The 19,829-nt window shown below is 40.1% G+C and overlaps 1 protein-coding gene across 30 annotated transcripts in view; it reads left to right on the top strand.

The window, feature by feature from the left end:
• clasp2 (cytoplasmic linker associated protein 2) overlaps positions 1-18,523 on the top strand; it is a 57,684-nt gene extending 39,161 nt beyond the window's left edge. For 13 of the 30 annotated variants that reach the window (XM_042011370.1, XM_042011368.1, XM_042011362.1 and 10 more), the window contains 22 exons: positions 807-851; positions 2,163-2,270; positions 2,573-2,635; positions 3,309-3,415; positions 3,570-3,593; positions 3,756-3,911; positions 4,318-4,409; positions 4,493-4,556; positions 5,276-5,335; positions 5,631-5,633; positions 6,140-6,303; positions 7,301-7,379; positions 8,724-8,867; positions 9,579-9,722; positions 9,859-9,965; positions 10,131-10,272; positions 12,937-13,132; positions 13,252-13,445; positions 13,550-13,678; positions 13,885-14,091; positions 14,355-14,471; positions 17,041-18,523. In XM_042011370.1, coding sequence (XP_041867304.1) covers positions 807-851; positions 2,163-2,270; positions 2,573-2,635; positions 3,309-3,415; positions 3,570-3,593; positions 3,756-3,911; positions 4,318-4,409; positions 4,493-4,556; positions 5,276-5,335; positions 5,631-5,633; positions 6,140-6,303; positions 7,301-7,379; positions 8,724-8,867; positions 9,579-9,722; positions 9,859-9,965; positions 10,131-10,272; positions 12,937-13,132; positions 13,252-13,445; positions 13,550-13,678; positions 13,885-14,091; positions 14,355-14,471; positions 17,041-17,118 — 2,423 coding nt within the window. In that variant the 3' untranslated portion in view covers positions 17,119-18,523. The remainder of the gene's footprint in view (positions 1-806; positions 852-2,162; positions 2,271-2,572; positions 2,636-3,308; positions 3,416-3,569; positions 3,594-3,755; positions 3,912-4,317; positions 4,410-4,492; positions 4,557-5,275; positions 5,336-5,630; positions 5,634-6,139; positions 6,304-7,300; positions 7,380-8,723; positions 8,868-9,578; positions 9,723-9,858; positions 9,966-10,130; positions 10,273-12,936; positions 13,133-13,251; positions 13,446-13,549; positions 13,679-13,884; positions 14,092-14,354; positions 14,472-17,040) is intronic. The other 17 variants (XM_042011353.1, XM_042011350.1, XM_042011365.1 and 14 more) reach the window with 15 other exon arrangements.
• Positions 18,524-19,829: the final 1,306 nt, after the last annotated feature.

Below are 19,829 nucleotides of genomic sequence, written 5' to 3'. Positions count from 1 at the left end.
ATATGTGTTGAAAAATGTTTATTTTTTAACTGTTAATTTAAAACACAATGTTGAGGAACGCAAAAGGCGGAATTGGAAATTGTGGAAGTGCAGCGCCCGGGCCATCTGTGGTGTGCACATAACAGGCACGATGGCTGAGCGTGAAATCTGACCAGCACCGTCTGCATTAAAAGCTAGCGCGTGGAAGTACTTTGGCTTCTATGGCTGGCTTTATTTGCTCAAAAAGTCAAAAACGAGCTCTGATGTAAATTTAATAAAAGTAAAAGCTTTCAGTTCACTTCAAGTGAACCAAATATAGGGAGCGGACTACAAAGCAATTGACATTGTGGGTTCAGCGCAGGGCATTGTGGGTAAACACATCCATAACATATGGTAGGTAGCTTGCAATCAGATGTGGAATTAGAACAAGGTAAAAATTAAGATAGAATTATGATCAATCCATGACCGCTAGAGTCTGATGCAGCTGCATTTTTTTTGCTCTGATGTGGTGGAAACAGAAGTTTTCCTGCATTAACCAATAGATGAAGGAGCTTTCTTCTTTGTATTTTTGTTATGTCAAAAAAAAAAAAACACGTTACTTGTCACACAGGGAAAAAAGATGCATCAAAAACTGTTTTATATTCGCGTTGTGGCATCTGAATCGTAATTGAATCATGATGTGCCTAAAGATTTCCACCCCTATTGAACCCGCTGATATATCCTTGATTAGTTTGGATCTAATCTCAACTTGTTTTTCTCTTGATCCTTGTTTCTTCTCTTCCTCCCTGTCCTCTATTCCTCCTTCCCCTGCTTCCACTATCCTTTAGCTCCTTCTAGCATTAGTTCCATCTACAATGGCGCAAGCAGAGGAGGTAAGGCTTCCAGCGTGGATCGGACCACCTCAGTCCATAGATTCTTATCATCACTTTCTCTCCATCTTAAAATCATCCCTCTGCTCCTTTTTCTGTATCACCATCCATTACTACAAATCTGTCTCTCCCATCATCCCGGCCCCTCCATCAGGCACGTGCCTTGGCTTCATAGAGCCCGTTTTATTGTCTGACATGCTGCCTGTGTTGCTGTGGTGATGGGTGCTTATGATCAGCAGATGTCTATGAATGATGGGCATATGGTTTTCCTCTCTGTACTAACCTGTTAACGGTGGTTGCAAAACGAGCAATCTCAGGATCAGTGAAACTTCGTCACCACTTTGTAGCCCTTTGATTGACCACGATTAACCCTTGAATTGCTGAGTAGATGCTGACATTGTACAAGGCAATGAACACTGGAGATGATTGCTGTGCTCCTCCCCTCACTCTCCAGCTTGATTGCTAAACGGACCTTGAATGGCTTTCTTTTCTGTTCTTTGATTGTATGTGGGAAAGAGAGACAAAGAATGAGCAGCCGTGTTTATGTGAATATCAGATGGTTGAGCTCTGCAGGTTTCTGGTCCTTATGGGTGCATCTCATCTTAACTTAAACAACAATTCAACTGACTCATCAACAAATGAGCAGAAAGTACATCCACAGCAATTTAGCATTATTTTAAATTAATTTTTAAAATGAAAAAGGTCTTGGACTTCCCTCACTTCAAGCCTCTCAATGTTGAAATAATTTGCTTGTAAACATTGATAGTATAATTATTAGCAGTTTTTTACAGGGCAAAAATATTATTTCTCAGTTATGCTGTGAGGATTTACGGCCTTTTGATTTGGCCCACTAGTCAAACAAAAGAGGCAGATCTAAAAAGGGGAGATTTGAGATATTTCACTTTTTAAAACATTGTTGTCCAACATTTTATTAAAAAAAAAAATCACTTTCTCGATCATTTCATAGTTGCAATGGCAACCTTGGTTATTTGAGGTGGTTTAATTTAAACAAATGTAAATGAGATAAAAATTTGTTGAGATGCTCCCTCAGGGCCAGTACACCTGTCCTTACATTTTCCCCAGTTTCTGTCAGTTTGTCAATTTTACCTGTTCTCTTATTCATGTTTTATCCATGTGTTTCCTCCTTTAATTACGTCACTTCTTACGTCTTTCGTCCGTGTTTCATTTGTAATCTTATGTCCTTTTTGTATTCTTACAACCACTTTCCTTCCTACCACTTTTTCTCTGTTTTCCCTTGTCTCCTTTCCTTTTTCCTTGTCCTGCGATGTGCGGTTATAACCGGGGTGGCATTAGCTCGGGGCAGTCGTATCCCACGGCCCAGTATGAGTCAGGGCTGCAGCAGAGAGGCCAGCAGGGAGAGCAGCCGGGACACCAGCCCCGTACGCTCCTTCACACCTCTGGGTGAGTAGCAGTAGTGGACAGAAACCCCAGAGGGATGAGTAGAACATCAGAGAAGAGTCTGTATTGAAGATTTTCTGCATTTTTTCCCCCTAATAGGGTGTCATTTAATGCAACAGCTTGTAAATAGAAATTTGAAACAGTATTCAAGTAGAAATATATTTACTGGCATGGGTTTACATGTTTTTCAGCTTTTCTTTCTCTCTTGCTATACATTCAGTTTGAGGTTTCTACATGTCGTCTTGTGCTTGTGTGGATGTGTGTGGATGTTAAAATGTGTGTGTGTGTTTTAATCTTGGTTACAGCAACCCGGAGCTACTCTCGCTCCACCGGAGCTCTCCACACACCTGATGCTTTTGGGGCTGCAGGTGAAGGCTGAGTACATCTATTTCTCTGTACTTCACCCACCCACCCACTTTGCCTTAATTTTGGTTTTTGTTTGTCCTTACTTTTTTCTTTCTTTCTTTTCAGAACCAGTCATCCACTCCTTTTATGTTACCAATCTGTTTCTTTTTTTGTCCATCAGTCTCAGTTGTGTTATATATATAATTTTTTTTAATCTTTTTAATACTCTCCGCCAGGATGTTGAACCCTTGGATGGAATTGCATGCTTCCTTCCCTCCTTCAGTTGCCAGTTTATAACCATTCTGCTGGTTTTGTTTATTTATTTTTGTTTGCTTATTTTATTTTTAGCTCTGCTATTTTCCTGCAGGAACATCAACATGCTCTCTTTTGTTTTATGTCATACTTTTTTTTTCCAAGGTTTCAACTATGTTGTCGTCTAACAAGTCATCTCATCAACATACAGGATATCTCTTGACTAAATGTGTGTGTCTGTGGTTGATTTGCATAAATGTCAGACATTAGATAATAATGAGAATGAGATTCTTGTTGTGAGTCAAATGTGGGGAAAAGTGTAAACTTGTTGAGTTTGGAGTATTTGCATATTGGAGTCTTTCATGCAGGATATTTATGAACATGTTTGTTCTGCTTTGCTTCTGTCCACCCCTCCTCTCTTTGCAACTCTGTCTCTATCTGCAGGATCAGGTTTTGGCATCAGTCAGTCTAGTCGTCTCTCTTCTTCTGTCAGTGCCATGAGGGTCCTGAACACTGGTTCAGATGTAGAAGAGGCTCTTGCAGATGCACTGGTATGAAAACCCACAAAACTTCACAGAAAAACGGCCAAACACACATCTTAACTCACTGCACATTCCAATAAGCTGTCACCACACAACTCACATCTCTTAGTGTTTGTCTGTGTGTTAACTAAGCCCTGGTTCTACCTCTGTTTAACGCTGTCAGCTGTTGGGAGACATGAGATCCAAGGTCAGCTTCTTCTCCTGCCTCTTACCTGTGTGCTGTGTGTTTAGATGTGCTTGCGTTCTATCAGGCAGTGCTAGTGCATGTTGTTTTTGTTTGGTTTTTCCCATGCCTTTTCTGACACTAACCTCTCTTTGAGTTAAACTTATCTGTTGTTTTATCCTGCAGAAAAAGCCTGCACGGCGGCGGTATGAGAACTACGGCATGTATTCCGATGACGACGCCAACAGCGATGCATCCAGCGCCTGTTCAGAGAGATCCTACAGCTCCAGGAACGGAGGAGCCATCCCCACTTACATGAGGCAAACAGAAGATGTTGCTGAGGTGAGCAGCATAAGAAGATAACTCTTTAAAGCAGGTTATGTTAAAAATAATATGGAAAATGTTGATCTCGTCTTTTGTTCAGGCAACTTTTTCTTATATCTTAAATGCTTTAGATTTTCACAGACTTATGCAGTGTTCATAATTCATTTTTGTAAATTTTGCATGATTGTGCTACAGTTTCTGATACTACGATTACAGTTGCTTTTGAGCAGATTTGCAGGGAATTTATGCAATTACTGTAGGAATTTGGTCTTTTAAACATTTAAGCAGTTTGATATTTTTCAAGTTCATGCCACATGAATATTAAAATGAAGATTTTAAATTTCATTGCTTCCCATGTGCTCATGCAGAAGTTTTAACTTACCTTTCCAGTTTGTTGTTGACCTATATTTGGGGTTGTTTCCAGGTCCTTAACCGCTGTGCCAGTGCCAACTGGTCTGAGAGGAAAGAGGGTCTGTTGGGTCTCCAGGCACTACTTAAGAACCAGCGCACCCTCAGGTCAGTCACAGAACATGTGATCTTGTTTTCAAAGGGTAAACTGATCGTGGATTTTCAGCTAACGGCGGTTGTTTTCTCTACAGTCGGGTAGAGTTAAAGAGACTGTGTGAAATCTTCACCAGAATGTTTGCAGACCCTCACAGTAAGGTATGGATGCATGCAGCACAATACTGAGAAACACAGCACACAATATCAAGGCACAAAGCTCATTATTCACCCACTTTTGATTTGACCTTGGTTTCAGTTGCTTTGTTTATCCCACCATCCTTCACTGTACCGGATTCTGCCAAAACATGGACATTGTTAAAGCTCTTTAATATGCACAAATACACACACACGTATACTTTGGCAATCACAGTTTTTAGATTTTTTTTTAAATTAATAGAAAGAAAAAGATGGGATAAACATGTAAAAATGTCTTCTCAAACGTTCATACGTGGATATAAACATTCAAATATAAACACAGGCATGCAAAGTGTGCAATGCACTGTTTTCTAACGGCATGCCATTCCTGAGTTTGTGTATGAACTCGCTCTTTCCGCCCTTCTGTGGGATTGCTCTTCCTCTCCGTTAAGCAGCCAACCCACTGGCTGCTCTCTGAGTTCACTGCCCTCCCCCATTTCCCTCCCGTCCCACAGTCTGAAGCGACAACACTGACCGCACACACAATCAGATGCTCTTAAAAGCACATACAAATGTCTGGGCTGCCAGCTCTCCTCTGTGACTAACCAGCTCTGGTTCGCCCTTCCTAACACCGCCACTTTTCTTTCGGCGTTATGAGTGCTCCATTGACTCGCACATGGTGTAAGGTGTGTGAGCCTCTTCCCTTCCACTCGTTTGACGTTTGACGATTTGATGAATTTCAGCGAGACTCCGGCAGGGTGTACGGCACGGCAGAATCCGGTATAAGCTCAGCCTCCTTCAAGGTACCGCATCCCACCATGGATCTCTCTCGTGCTTCCTTCTGTCTACTCCTATTTCTCCTTTATCATCTCCCATGTTCAGTTCAGTTGTTTCCTTTGTTTCACAAGAACTTTAACAGATTTCAGTTAGTATATGATTAATATTTCTTGCAGATTTGAAATAATTTTGCATTCATCATGTTGCAAGACAAGATTATGGGTGCACTCTCATACAGTGAGTTCAAGCTTTGCTAGGATGCTAACAGATATGTGTCTCTTTTTTTCCCCCCATGCTACCCCACTCTGGAACTCTCTGTAGAGAGTAAGTTTGGCCAATCAGTGTTATTGTGTTTAAAATTATGTGTCTGGATGAAAATCTGCTTCATTAATCTGACTGGCTAATCAGTTACCAAGGCAACTATAACACTCACTAACCTGCCTAATGTAATGTTGCCTGTAACTCTACTCTCCTTCTAAAATCAACTACTGGCATGTAGAGGTGGTCACCACACAGCCTAACTGGTGTTAATCCTCATCAAGTCAATACCTTAATGTGGTTGTTTTCTAATCTTTATTATTTATATTTTGTGTGATTTCAATTTAATTGGTGACTGGGAATTAAGATGGGCTGTTGCAATAATCAGTTAAAACTAACTGCACAATGGGAACTAATGCTGTTTGCACTTTATCCCAACTCATTATCCAGTAATACTGGAAATCAAAGGAATACTTGTATGCATGCATTTGTGTGTGCGTGTGTGTGTGTGTGTGTGTATGAAGCATTATGAAACTGAGTTTCTGTGTGTAACATAATATACTTGTGTTTAGGTGTTCAGTATGTTCCTGGAGACTCTGGTAGATTTCATCCTGGTTCACAAGGACGACCTGCAGGACTGGTTGTTTGTCCTGCTTACGCAACTGCTGAAGAAGATGGGAGCAGACCTGCTGGGCTCAGTACAGGCCAAAGTTCAGAGAGCTCTGGACATCACAAGGTAGGTGTTAACTCACATGCAGGCAGACACTGGAAACCAAGGGTTTAGTACTTGTACTTTGCACAGCTTTTGATAAAAGGTTCTGAAAAACGTCCAAAAGTTGCTTAGCTTAAAAAGTAACTGTAAAACAACAGCCATGTTTCCGGTCTGTATTGATCCAGGGGTTTGTGTGTTAAGAGGACAGGGGGAGATAGTGTAACATGGGTATGTGTAAGAAAGAAAGGAGTTAATTTAAAAATGGCACTCACATCATTTGTACTAAAATGTTTTGCCAAATATTACATTTGTATGGGGAAACTGACAATATCACTTGACAATGTGATTGTTTTCTTTTTTGTAATTTTCTTAAGTATGTTATTTGAGCTACTGCTAAAAAACATACTAAAAATATTAATATTGTTTTTATTTGTGGTACTTAAGGCCGACTGTGCTAAAATCTGTATAGAACAATGTTTAGATGCTTAATATATATTCCTTACCAAAGAAATCCCAAACCGTCTTGTTATTGACTTAGCATCAGCAGTAATTATTATGACTTGTTTAGTTATCCAGACCTGAACCTGGGTCAGTGGCTCATAGCCACATGTCAGATTTAGATGTTGATAGAAATGAACTTAGAGAAATGTTTGTTTTTTTTTTTTTGTTTGTTTTTTTTTAATGAAAGTCTGTGATTAGTTTAAATTTTGAATGGATTCTCAAAATGTTGCTTGTCTGAAATAATTGATCTTCAATAAGTTTGGTAATTATCTAAAAACTCTTGGACATAGTTTAATAACATCAGTCTGCATGAAATCAAGGTACAATGTCATGTCACCAACTGTGGTTGAGTCTCACGTGTCTGTGTATTAAAACTTTAACCAGTAATTCTCTGAAGCCATGAAAGCCCAGAAATAGTAGTAATAATAATATTCAGAGCAGCCATTGTAGTAATAGTCATTTAACTTTGTTATTTATCCTTGTAATTATATGATGTGGTGCATTTCATGTGTTCTTTCAGAGAGTCTTTCCCCAACGATCTCCAGTTCACTATTCTGATGAGGTTTACGGTGGACCAGACACAGACGCCCAACCTCAAGGTAATACATTCATATATGTTTTTTAATGAGCAAATGAGTTGACAGGAAGCATGCATATGAAGCTGTGAACTAAGGGATGCTGTAACCATAGCTGCTGCTGGATCCTATACCCGCCAAGTACCGTCTGCACGTGCCAAAGCCTCGACTCTCTGGCTGTGATTGGAAAGCGATTGACCCTGCCACTTAAAATCTGCAAGCTTTCCTCCTCAAGGCTTTCATTCCTCACAACACCCACACATCTTTATCCTCTTTCTCTGCTGCTTCCTTCCTCACTTCCTTCCCATTCCCACACCTTCCTTTTACTTTGCATATTAATGTTTCTTGCCCTAAAGACCAGGTATGGGCAATGAAATAATCAAACCAACAAAATTCAGTTATGCCTCTGCCACCATATCCTTACTGTGGTCTGCTGTGTCAGAAAATTGGCAAAATTTCTGAATAAAAAGTAGTAAATACAGTAATGAAATTCCTCATTTTAGCCTTTCGAGTATTACAGCAACAATATCTTGCAGGATATAGTTACTTTACTCTGTAACACAGCTGACATTGTGTGGCAGAAACAACTGGAGACTTTTAAGAAAGTGTCAGTAAAACAAAAACATTACATTTTGGTATCGCCCACACCTACCGTACCATTTTTAACCACTCCCTTAAGCTTCCCCTCTGCTGCTTTCATCTCCCTCTACCCTCCCTTGTCTGCATCCTCCCCCCGTCTCTCTCCGTTGATTGACGCAGTGCTTCTCCTCTCTTTCTCTGAAGCCTGCACGGAGCTCGTGTTGCGGGCGAGGCAGGGGAGGGTCCGGGGTTAAATTGTTCCCCCCCAGAGCGCGGCGCCACGCCTGCTCTCTAGATGAGCAGGCCGCAGCCTGGAGCCAGTCCTCCCAGGTCAGTGCGCTCCGGGGGGAGCAATTATATGGCGCGCACGACGCTGCTAAGTGATGTGGAGGAAGTTCTGGCCCTTGAGGTGCAGATGTAGCAGAGATGGAAATGGAGGAAAAGTAAAGGAAGGAAAAAGTTGTGGCAATTCGAAGCCTGCGGTGAATGCCTGTTTTTACTGGTTTCTTTGTTTTATCACTTTTTCGCCACATTTGTATCGATCAAGTTCTTTTTCCTTCTATGCAAAGCATGACCATGAATGTTCTTCACTTTGATGATCTTCTTACACTCATTCATACAATCATTTAATTTTTCAGTCCTGCAAGAGGTCCACAGTCTGACTGTGACTATTGGTGGTCATTATCATGTGTGTTTGTAGTGTTTTTACAATATTTCCTGTATTTCCAGGGGAACAGTTATGATGCATTTTAATAATGATGTGTTAATGTGTGTGCGTTTGTGTTGCAGGTGAAGGTAGCTATTCTCAAGTACATTGAGACGCTGACACTACAGATGGAAGCTCCAGACTTTGTTAACTCCAGTGAGACTCGACTGGCTGTCTCTCGCATCATCACCTGGACGACTGAACCGAAGAGCTCAGATGTCAGAAAGGTATTGACACACACACAGATGTCACATCAGGCGTCTTTTCTTGTTTCACATCAAACATTATCTAAGTGTATTATCTGTGAAGCCTTGCTTGATTAGTTTTATATAATCTTGTTCTAAATGTGCAACACACTAAACAATATTAAATGGAGAATACTACAACATGTATGTGAACATCTAGCAGCTCACATATTCTGAAGCTGCATCTGCTCTAGGTATCTATTTATTGATTAATTGATTGTAGCATTTTATTTAAAAAGCCAGTTTGATCATTACTCTGCATCGTTTCACATAGTTGTCGGTTGATTTGCAGGGATGAGATGTAGCAACAGTTTTCTGACACTAAATTTTAAAAGGGCATTAAAATAAAAGGGATGCTGTGCACTTCTGTCTGTTAAAAAATGCAAAGGAGAAGCATGAACAAACGTAAAGTAGCAAAATGAGCCACCACACACCTATTGATATTTTGTTTGCCCAATGAAGGTCTAATGCTAAAACTTGACAGTGCAAACAGGAGTTTGTTCTACTAATGTTCAAAATGTTTCACAATAAAAAATAAGGCTGGTGTTTTTGAGCGCAAACCACTGATTTTCCAGACTTGTGTTTCAAGTTTAAAATCCCACACTCAATTTAATGCCACCTTCGAATGCTCTCAACCAGACTGCAATAGTCTCTGTAATTGTGAGAGGTTTTGTGTGTTTTGTGTCTTAACAGGCTGCCCAGGCAGTTCTAATCGCACTGTTCCAGCTCAACACTCCAGAGTTCACGATGCTGCTGGCAGCTCTTCCCAAAACCTTTCAGGACGGCGCCACCAAGTTGCTTCAAAACCATCTGAAGAACACGGGCAACGCTGCTCAGGTAAAACTCACTGCTCCTCAAAGTGCCAATCCCCATGAGAGCAGGGACAATGTTGAACATGCCTGAAATGCTATCACTGTGAAGTGAATGGCATACTTCTTTCTGTCCACTTATATTTTTGATTCATATTTTTCAGGCACCAATGGGCAGCCCATTGACCCGCCACACCCCCCGCTCTCCAGCTAGCTGGTCCAGTCCTGTCACTTCACCCACTAACACCTCCCAGAATACTCCGTCACCAAGGTATTTTTACAACCTTATTATTACAAAAAAAAACTTACCCTTGATTAGATTGTTTGAGTCTCAATATTGAAATTGTGAAATCCCCCAGCCCACATGTTTAAAAACAGTAACAGCATATTTGTGTAATACACCGGTGTATGAAAGTTTTGTCCTGTGTCTTTGCAGTGCATTTGACTATGACACTGAAAACATGAACTCTGAGGACATCTACAGCTCTCTGAAAGGCGTCACTGAGGCGATCCAGAACTTCAGTGTTCGCAGCCAAGAAGACATGAACGATCCCATGCAACGACGAGAAGGAGAGGAGGTGAGTTGTAACATTTGTGGTTTTAAACAGGATATTACTCTATATATACTTTCATTTAATTATTTACAGATTATAGTGTGAAGTCCCAGAGCCAAGATTTGAAGTATAATAGAGAAGTGTCCACTTCTATCATCAAACAAGCAAAAAGTGGGCAAATATGTTGTGAAGGACCCAAGCTCAAAGCTCAACTATATATAACTGACTAAATATGGAGGGTGTTGTCAAAAAAGAGACATTTCAGCTCATATTGTAATGTTTACTCTTCCCATGAACATAAAATATGTGTTTTGCAGCAACACAGCAAACTCTGAGTGAATGAAACTAATGTTCTACAAACAAAATTGGAGGTCGTATCTCCCAAATGGGCACTTGAAGGCTTTTTGTTCTTAGAATTTCAGATGGAGTCTTAATGCTTTAGAAGCAAAGCTAAACAGTGACTGATGTTCCTTTTATGCTTTCACAGGCAGACAATCAAGTAGTCATTTCACTGTTTTATTTTTTTTGAGGTGGAGAGGGTGCTGTTGCTACACTTTACAAATCCTCCCTTAACACCCCTCATGCAAGCATTTTGCAGTAATGAGAAAGTGACAGCCAACATCTTTCATATGAAAAATATTTATCATAACTTTGAATTTGGTACTATAGCTCTTCAGGTTGCAGCACACCCACCTCGTTTGAAGCCCATTGGATGACCAGTTGAGTCTATTGCTGTAAAATTTCTCTATTATATGCTGCAACACTCACTGGTGGTCTAGTTTAGGAGTATGTGGTACATTTTATTAACTTGAAGTTCACACCATGTCTAATAGTTCTTATTTTACACAGTATTAGAACTTATGGGCTTTATTTAATGTATTTACTTTATTTAAAGTCTTTGATGTTGAATTAACCCAACATCACTTGTATAAATTTGGAAATATCTTGATTTTAAAAACATGTGAACAAGGTAGGCAGGTGTCTTCAGTGCTTAGTTTCATTGCGTGACTGGCTGCTACAAATACATTTCAGTATGTCCAAAAAAAAAAAAAAAAAAAGATCATAATCCTATTTGGCCTTCCAGCATGTTTTCCGAGATTTGACACACACATACAGACACATGTTCTGTATGTGACTCTGACATGTGATCTGCCCCTCCACTCCTTTCGTAGCGTGGGAACTGACAGGCATACAGAAGTGTTTATGGAACTGATAACTGCGTACTTAATCCTCCACAGCTGTTGATAAAACCAAGTTAATTATGTCATCAATCAGGGCTGCTTAAAAGATGATTTTTACCAACAGTAATTGTTCCTTAAATATTTTGAACTGCTTGTCTAGTGTGTTTGCACAGTACTAATTTATGAGTCCAGACGTCATGCCTGGCTATATTACAGTCTCTCCCTATAACCCCGGCCCCTTTTAAGGACATAGTGTTCTCTAGTACAGAGGTGCAACCTCTTGACATTTTCCTCATGATATCCATCTGAAATCCGACCTTGCCCACATGTCATTAGCACACCTGACTCATCAAGCCACCACACAGATAGTAGTTTTAGTTCTTTGAGTGTAAATATACACACACAAACAAGAGCATCTTAGATCTCATCACCCTGCTCTGCTCCACGCCAGGTGGGTCATGTGTCAACCTTCTACAAGTCACCAGGTTGTTTATAGCTCATCTAGAAGACAACATGCTGTCGACAAAAGGAAAATTTATCCAAAATGTCCTGGTAAACGAAGGAATGGAAAATAAAGTAAAGGTGTTTTCCTCTTTATTGTCTGTTTAAAAACATCACAGAGCTCTGCAGTTTTTAGGTGTGTCCAGACTAAGCAGGATATTCCTTAAAAATACAGTAACAGCTTATAGACACATCCAGTCCAACTTCTTTTATAAAGCACTTTTAAAACAACCACAGTGGGCACAAGTGATGCACAGAAGAGTAATAGTTCCGCTTCATATGATTCAGTCCATGAAAGTGGCTCGGTTGTAACCTGAAACCAGTCATATGTAGTTGCTGATGTTGACGCATACAGAAGTAATGCCTGTCAAGTCACTTCCTAACCTTCTAGCGGTGTTTCGATTTATTTTCCAATGAAGACCCTATCCACTGTCTTTATTTATCCTCTTTCTTCTTATGTCAATGTTTAGGATGTTTTGGGGCCACCAGCCAATGCCAACTACTAGTAAATTAATTTGTTAATGATTTTTAGAGACCAGTGTCCCAGAAAAATGTTTTAGTTTTCTCGTGATGAAAGGTTTCATGTCACATGGTGTCATTTCAAGCCTGAGTGTTGCATGTGCATTGCTGAACTGCTGCATTGCAGCTAGGTGTGTATACACACTGGCAATCCTTCTGTTGCAGTGCTGCTGTTCTGACCAGTTATTATTATTGTTCACACAGCATTGCCTCAAGTAAAATGACAAAAATTTTGCAGCATGTTTTGCTGAAAACCACTGTGTACATCATGCATGACAAATGGGCACCACGCTGAAACTCTACACGACACAGTGCAGCAAAACCCTGCGCCACACAGCCTGTCTGTGCTCGAGTCCATTAATATGGAGCCTAAATAAAGCTCAAGATGCTGCACAGTGGCTGCGCTGCTTGGTTAAGGCCAGTGTGAAGATGTATATTCATCTAAGATTTTTAATCTTTGTTTTAATGAATTTTTACTTATTTGCAGGGAGGCAGCGGGACAGATGGCAGAGGGTCTGACAACGTGGATGGTGGCCGCATGGCTCTTGATAACAAGACTTCCCTCCTCAACACCCCCCTGCTTTCCTCCAGTCCCCGAGGGGCCCGTGAGCACTTGTCTGACTCCCCCTTCAAACACAGCCGTAAAGATACCAGCCTGGATGACTCAGAGCTCCTCACTGACGGTATTTAAACTTTTCACTGCTGAATAATGTGTTGATAACTGTGTTGATCACACAGCTGATTCAATCTCATGATAATCGCATCATGTTTTTCTTTTACTGTCTTTTTTTTTTATTAACAGATAGTAACCTTGACCAATCTGAGCTGGTGGCCGAGCTGCTCAAGGAGTTGTCCAACCATAACGAGCGCATCGAGGAAAGGAAGGCAGCGCTGTGTGAGCTGCTGAAGTTGATTCGTGAAAACACGCTGCAGGTGTGGGACGAACACTTCAAGACCATCCTGCTACTGCTGCTGGAGACGATGGGCGACAGAGAGGTTTGTACATTCACAGCGAATCTGTGTCAACTTGAATGCTGAAAAGAAAAACGAAAGCTAAATTCTTTTTCCCTTTTGATCTCAAATCTCTTTCACTCTCCCAGCATGTGATCCGAACGCTGGCTTTGCGTGTGCTGAGAGAGATTCTCAGTAAGCAGCCTTGGAGGTTCAAGAACTATGCAGAGCTCACCATCATGAAGGCCCTGGAGGCTCACAAAGACCCCCACAAAGAGGTATCATTAGTCACACAAACAAACAAGCTAAGACTTTGGCTGATTTTATCTTGGGCCTTGAAGAGAGTGCAGTAAATCAGTTTATTTTATTTATGGATCATAAAAGCTAAAAGTAAACAAAGCCTAGTCTTTCATTATTATGAAATAAATTTCTACCAGATAAGCACAGTAGACCTGATTCCTGAATATCTGTGTTTTTTCTGAAGGTGGTACGAGCAGCAGAGGAGACGGCAGCCATGTTGGCTCTGTCCATCAGTCCAGAGCAGTGTATCAAAGTGTTGTGTCCCATTATCCAGTCAGCTGATTACCCCATCAACTTAGCTGCCATCAAGATGCAGACCAAGGTGGTGGAGAGGATTCCTCGTGAGGGTCTGATCAGCATGCTGCCTGAGATAGTGCCAGGTCTCATACAGGTAACTCACAGCTCGTATCTGTAACATAACTGAAAATGTATTAGTAATATTATAAATATAAAAGTGAGACAAGTCTCTTCATTATTATTATTATTATTATTATTATTATTATTATTATTATTATTATTATTATTATTAAATCAGATGTTAAGCAACTACAAGATTTTGGGGTTTTCTCTAAAGCGCAGCCATAGCTGTCAGATTTTTCTGTCTTAAAAAATAGTGATTTATAGCAACCTCATCTATTTTGTGTGGTTCAACAGGGTTACGACAACTCTGAGAGCAGTGTAAGGAAAGCCTGTGTGTTCTGCCTGGTGGCCATCTATGCAGTGATAGGAGAGGACCTCAAACCACATCTTGGCCAACTCTCCAGCAGCAAGGTGAGCTGACATCAAAGCTTAAAACTTTTTCATCACAAGCTGGCTTTCTAAAACATATCTTGTCCTGGTTACCAAGCAAGAACTTTGTCTTAACATTTCAAATGATGGCATTAAAAGAAAAAGGTTGGGTGGTTATTTTTTCCTTATTTATCTAATATTTTGTTAATTAATTTTGTTTTTTAAGAAGTTAGTAACAAGCTACGTTCGAGCACAAAGGCTTTATTTTTCCTATTCTGTGGTTTTCCATCTCTTCATAGCAATGTTACTTCCTTTATATAGTTTTATCAAGTCAGTAGTGATTTAAAATGCTGCCTTTAAAGCAAAACTACAGGTGTGCTGATTTCCCCTTCTCCCTCTTTGCTGTGCTTTATTTTTAACAGGAGCTCATCCTTGCATATGAGGCTGTTTTATGTCTCTTACGCTAAGCTGACATTCAGCTGTCTGGAACAAGGGCAAATGTCTGTCTCCTGTTTTTACAGGATGTAAGGGACCCTTGTTTCTGTCAGACCTTGTCAACACCTTTTGGGGGACATTAAATCAGGACTGACAGAGGGCTCAGTCTGATTAGCTGTTCAGTGGAGCAATAACTGTACAAGAAGGGAGGCAGCAGCTACAACAGAAAACAAAGAACACATAGTCTCTTCTCATTTGTCATCCTCATTTCTCCAAACAGCAAACACGTCTATGAGGAAACTGCAGACCAACTGAGAAGTGTGAGGGGCCGTGTAGGACAAAATGCATTTTTAGCCCTTTAACTTTTTTTTAATGTCTATGTTCACACTCTTCATTAACACTAGAATTACCAAGATTTTCAGTTTCCCCTACGGTCCCCCCTCCCTCTACCACCGTTAATCATTTAACTTACTGACCTAATGTAACCAGTTTTCGGACCCAAAAGGGAGACGGTACTTAACAGACTTTTAACTGCACCTCACTGAAATCTGTATTGGTAAATATATGGTATATTTGTGCTAAATCTTTATTTGTAATTATGTTAGATGATTTCAACACAAGAACAGCCAACACAGTCATTTTGACCGTTTTAAAAATTGCATCTCTGACCCTGGTGTACGCACAAAATCTGGAGAAACAGGAAATTGCACAGAATAAAAATCGAGGAAATGATGTGAAATGTGAGACATTTGTGCAAAATCAAATATTACTTTTCACACCAGATGTTATATATTAAAGCTAAATCCGTTCTGTAATTGTGAAACAAAACTTGCATGTTATAAAATACAGCTAAATAAGGCAGACAGTCTGCTGCCAACATGTGCCAGACAAATGAATAGCTGCAATTAAATTGATGTGGTCGCTGTGCAAAGGTACTCGCCATTTAGACTACAATCAGGATATTTCCCCCCACCTGTAGCTATTCAGAAAATTGATGGTTGGATTTAAACAGCACGCACCCCAGTATGTAAAGATGCACAATGGCTTATCTGACACTGGTGGACGATATGGCGCGGGACTCCGGAGAGAGCGAATTTTCAGAGACCGGCAAGACTTACTGCATGGCTCATGAACTGGTTTTCACTGCCGTATGCTGTGCTCTTGGACCTCTGTGATGCTTTAGGCCCAGCGTTACAGATATGCACCAGGATAAACCACACCGTGCCAGTCCCTCTGCAGCTGCTGACAGCACTGGGTTTTGTGGCAACTGGCACCTTTCAGAGCGACTTGGCTGACAGGTCGGGGATATCACAGCCAACTTAATGGCTACATGTGGGGAGATTGTACCCTGACTGAGGAGCACGTCAGTCAGGCTACAATGAGCACTCTGCACTCCAGTTGTAGCCCCGCCTCTTCCGTGACAAAATTACCTCTCACACACATACTACAAGTTCTCATTTAAACTAGTGTCAGCTCACACATACACATGTATAAACTGTCATTTAATCTACTAGTTGTTCACACATAAACATATATAACCTCTCATTTATACATAACATAAAGTACTGATTCAAATGTGTATAGGGTGTCTTTTATGTGTGTGCTTGGGCCTGAAGTAGTATGTATGTTAGAATTTTCACTAGTATATATGTATGTGCAATATGTTGCTTGTTTGTGTATATGAGAGTTGATTTTTCGTGTATGTGAAAGTGTTATAGTAGTATATGCATGATTTCAGAGGGTTGTGTGTGAGAGTTAAAATGCATTTTGTCCTACATGGCTCCTCATAGACAAGGACCAGCCCTCTGACATTACAAAAAGACACATAAAGAACATTGTTTATATACACAGTTAAATCTTATTGAATAATTTATTTACAAGTGGGTTATGTCTTCTTGAGCAGGCTTAGATTTTACAACCTGGCTGGCAGTCGGTAGTCATCCCTGTCTGTTCAAAGGCTCTTTTTGTTTGCTCGTATGCTGGCGATGTAAAGAAATGTAGCAACACACGTCAATAGTCATGTGACAGAGATATACTTCAATGTAACTCGAAATCCACTGCAGATGCAACTGCCATTGTATATGCTACATAGCAACACACACTAACACCATTTTTCTGTAGTTAAAATTAACATGACATTCATGTTTTCATCTTCATTTTGTTTTTCTGTTTGTAGCTGAAGCTGTTAAATCTGTACATCAAGCGTGCCCAGTCCGGCTCCAGCGGCAGTGAACCCCCATCCGAGGGCCTATAGAAGAGATGCTCGTATCCCACCAGGCGACCACAGAACTGCAGCTGTGCCCACTAAGCCTAAAACATCTGCTCATGATCCCACACCCACATGAACTGAAAATAAAACACAGATCCAGACTTAACAAAAGCAAACTGCTTACATCCACAACAGACATGGTGTCAGACACAAACATACATAGGCATACACCATCCTCATGTTTCCCGCCTCACCTCATGATGGGAGTTGGTGCAGAGGAGAGGAACGTTGTAGTTCTCCTCATCGTTACTGAGCATCTATCTCGATGTCAGACTGAACTGAACCCTTAAATCTCAATTAAATATAAACATACTCCACCCAGATTTGTCATTTGTCACTCAAGGATGAAGATATGAAATGTCCGTCCTGTCCAGCAGTATACACTCAGAACAAATGTCTTTGTGTCAAAAGAAGTGGTGTATCTGCTTGGTTCTCATTTTTCTGAGGGTTAACATTCATCAAACACTTCAATAAACAAAACTGTGCTTTACTTTTCTTTTCTTTTTTTTCTTTCACAAGTGAGTAACTTGGGGCCAGGTAGACAGGAATGTAAATTTACATTGAGATATTGTTCCATTTTATTTCACACATTTAGGCTTTACTAGTAGTTTTAATTCCTGGAGTTTTATTTCTCACTCACACATCAACACATGCTCTCCCTTCTAGAAAGAGGCTGATTAGCCTCAAAAGGTACGACCGACTGACACCTCTGCACAGCACTAATGCAAGTCAGGGCGAGGAACGCCTGCTCGTGGTAAACAGTGCAGACAGAATGCAGATTATAGGAGGTGTTACATGCTTGGCTATGCATGAGACTACATTAAAAGAGAGAGAACTTTTTATTGGGGGCCTGTTGACAGAGTAGTGTGACTGGGGTTTTAAATTAATGTGAAAAATGTCCACCCTTTTCAGATCGGTCCATGGTGTTCTCCATTTGTCCCAGCTCATCTTGGATCAGCCCATTTCTGGGTCACGTTCGGAGGAAGATGAGTTTCTGCTGCTTTACTACATGAAGTATGACAGGACATGGCATATTACCACATAGTGGATATGTATCTATATATGATATTAAAACGGAATATCCAGTAATGGTGTTGTCTAGGAGAGTCCCCCAGGGGGGGTGCATGCACGCACCTTCGCCCATCCTTGTTTTTATTTATCGCTCTCAGTTGCGCGTGCAGTAGTTTCTCACTTTCTTTTTTCTCTCAGCTGAGAAATTTGTAGAAATGTATTATTTACAGCTCTGAAAAAGTCATGTTCTCACTTTACTCTTTTCCTGTTCGTGTCTTTCTTTCCTTCCTCCCTCTTGTTGTAACATTCTAGTTTTCACTGTTTTCTCCGTGCATTTACAAAGCTGTGCTTACAATAAAAGAACTTGTACAGATCATAAGTCACACGTCTCCTGACTTTTATCAGTCCCAGGGAGACATGATGGAAAAAAATTGTTTACTGCAGTACTTCCCATGCAGCTCATCTAACTGGATCATTGAATAAATATTTTCTATGCAGCCATACCTTCAGACTACACTAATCCTAATACATGCAGTGTTTTGCATTTATTTAGCAGGTCACAATCAATTGGGTAGATAATCTATATTATCTATATTGTACGAGGGATAAAACCTGAGGAAAATAAATTGTCATACAGATTTTATTCTTCCCTTGTGCACACCTTTCTCGTTGAGCTACTAAATATTTTAAATTGAAAGCTTTTTTTTAAAAAATGCAGGTAACTTATTCCCATGTTGCTTGTGATGAGATGCAAGTAACAAACCATTTCTTATACAAAATAAGCCAATTATTTTTTATTTTTTTAATTTTTTGAGACCTTTTTCAAACTGACCTGTTTCTAAATTACAAAATCTCAATGTGGATTTTCTCTCCAATATGGAAAAAATAAAACCAAAACTAAATGCAAACTCACTCTTATGCAATGAGCTGTGCTAAGTGGAAAAAAGTGAACCAACACTTGTTATACAGTGGGCTAATTGGGACATGGTGTAAAAGATAACATCTAAGTCTTATGCAATATAGCTATTTGGAAAATGGGTGCTGAATTTCATGTATGCATCTGGTTGGCTGTATATTTAGGAGCAGCTAAAGAGGATACCAGATTAAGCACTGGACTAACCTGCAAAACCCTCTGGCCTCCCTGACTGTCATCTCCACACTGAATACCATTAATGCCATCTTCAAAACAGCTACCTAGTTGGGTGAACATCAGTTTTAGCAGGGAAGTCCTACACTGTTTACAGGTTTTCCCATTTTATTTTATATTCAAAATGTCACTTTGCTCACTGACGTTTTACATTATCAGCATAAGATATGTTCACTCTTAATTAAAACTACACAAATGTATACAAACCACTTCAAACTTGAAGTTGCAACATAAAAACTCAATTTACATAAGTACCATTATAAGATATCTATCTATCTATCTATCTATCTATCTATCTATCTATCTATCTATCTATCTATCTATCTATCTATCTATCTATCTATCTATCTATCTATCTATCTATCTATCTATCTATACCAGCTTATTAGAAACTTTGCAGTTGCTCAGTGTAATCCTGGGTAAAAAATTAACTTGAACTTTTATGTTTGTGCAAACTGAGTATTTTCTGCATCTGTTTCCTTAACTGTTTTGCACTGGGAGTTTGGTTTCTTGTGTATATCTAGATATCGCTAGTCTG

This window comes from Melanotaenia boesemani, chromosome 17 (assembly GCF_017639745.1).
Source record: "Melanotaenia boesemani isolate fMelBoe1 chromosome 17, fMelBoe1.pri, whole genome shotgun sequence".
Taxonomy (NCBI): domain Eukaryota; kingdom Metazoa; phylum Chordata; class Actinopteri; order Atheriniformes; family Melanotaeniidae; genus Melanotaenia; species Melanotaenia boesemani.
This window is presented reverse-complemented; position numbering and strand designations above follow the sequence as displayed.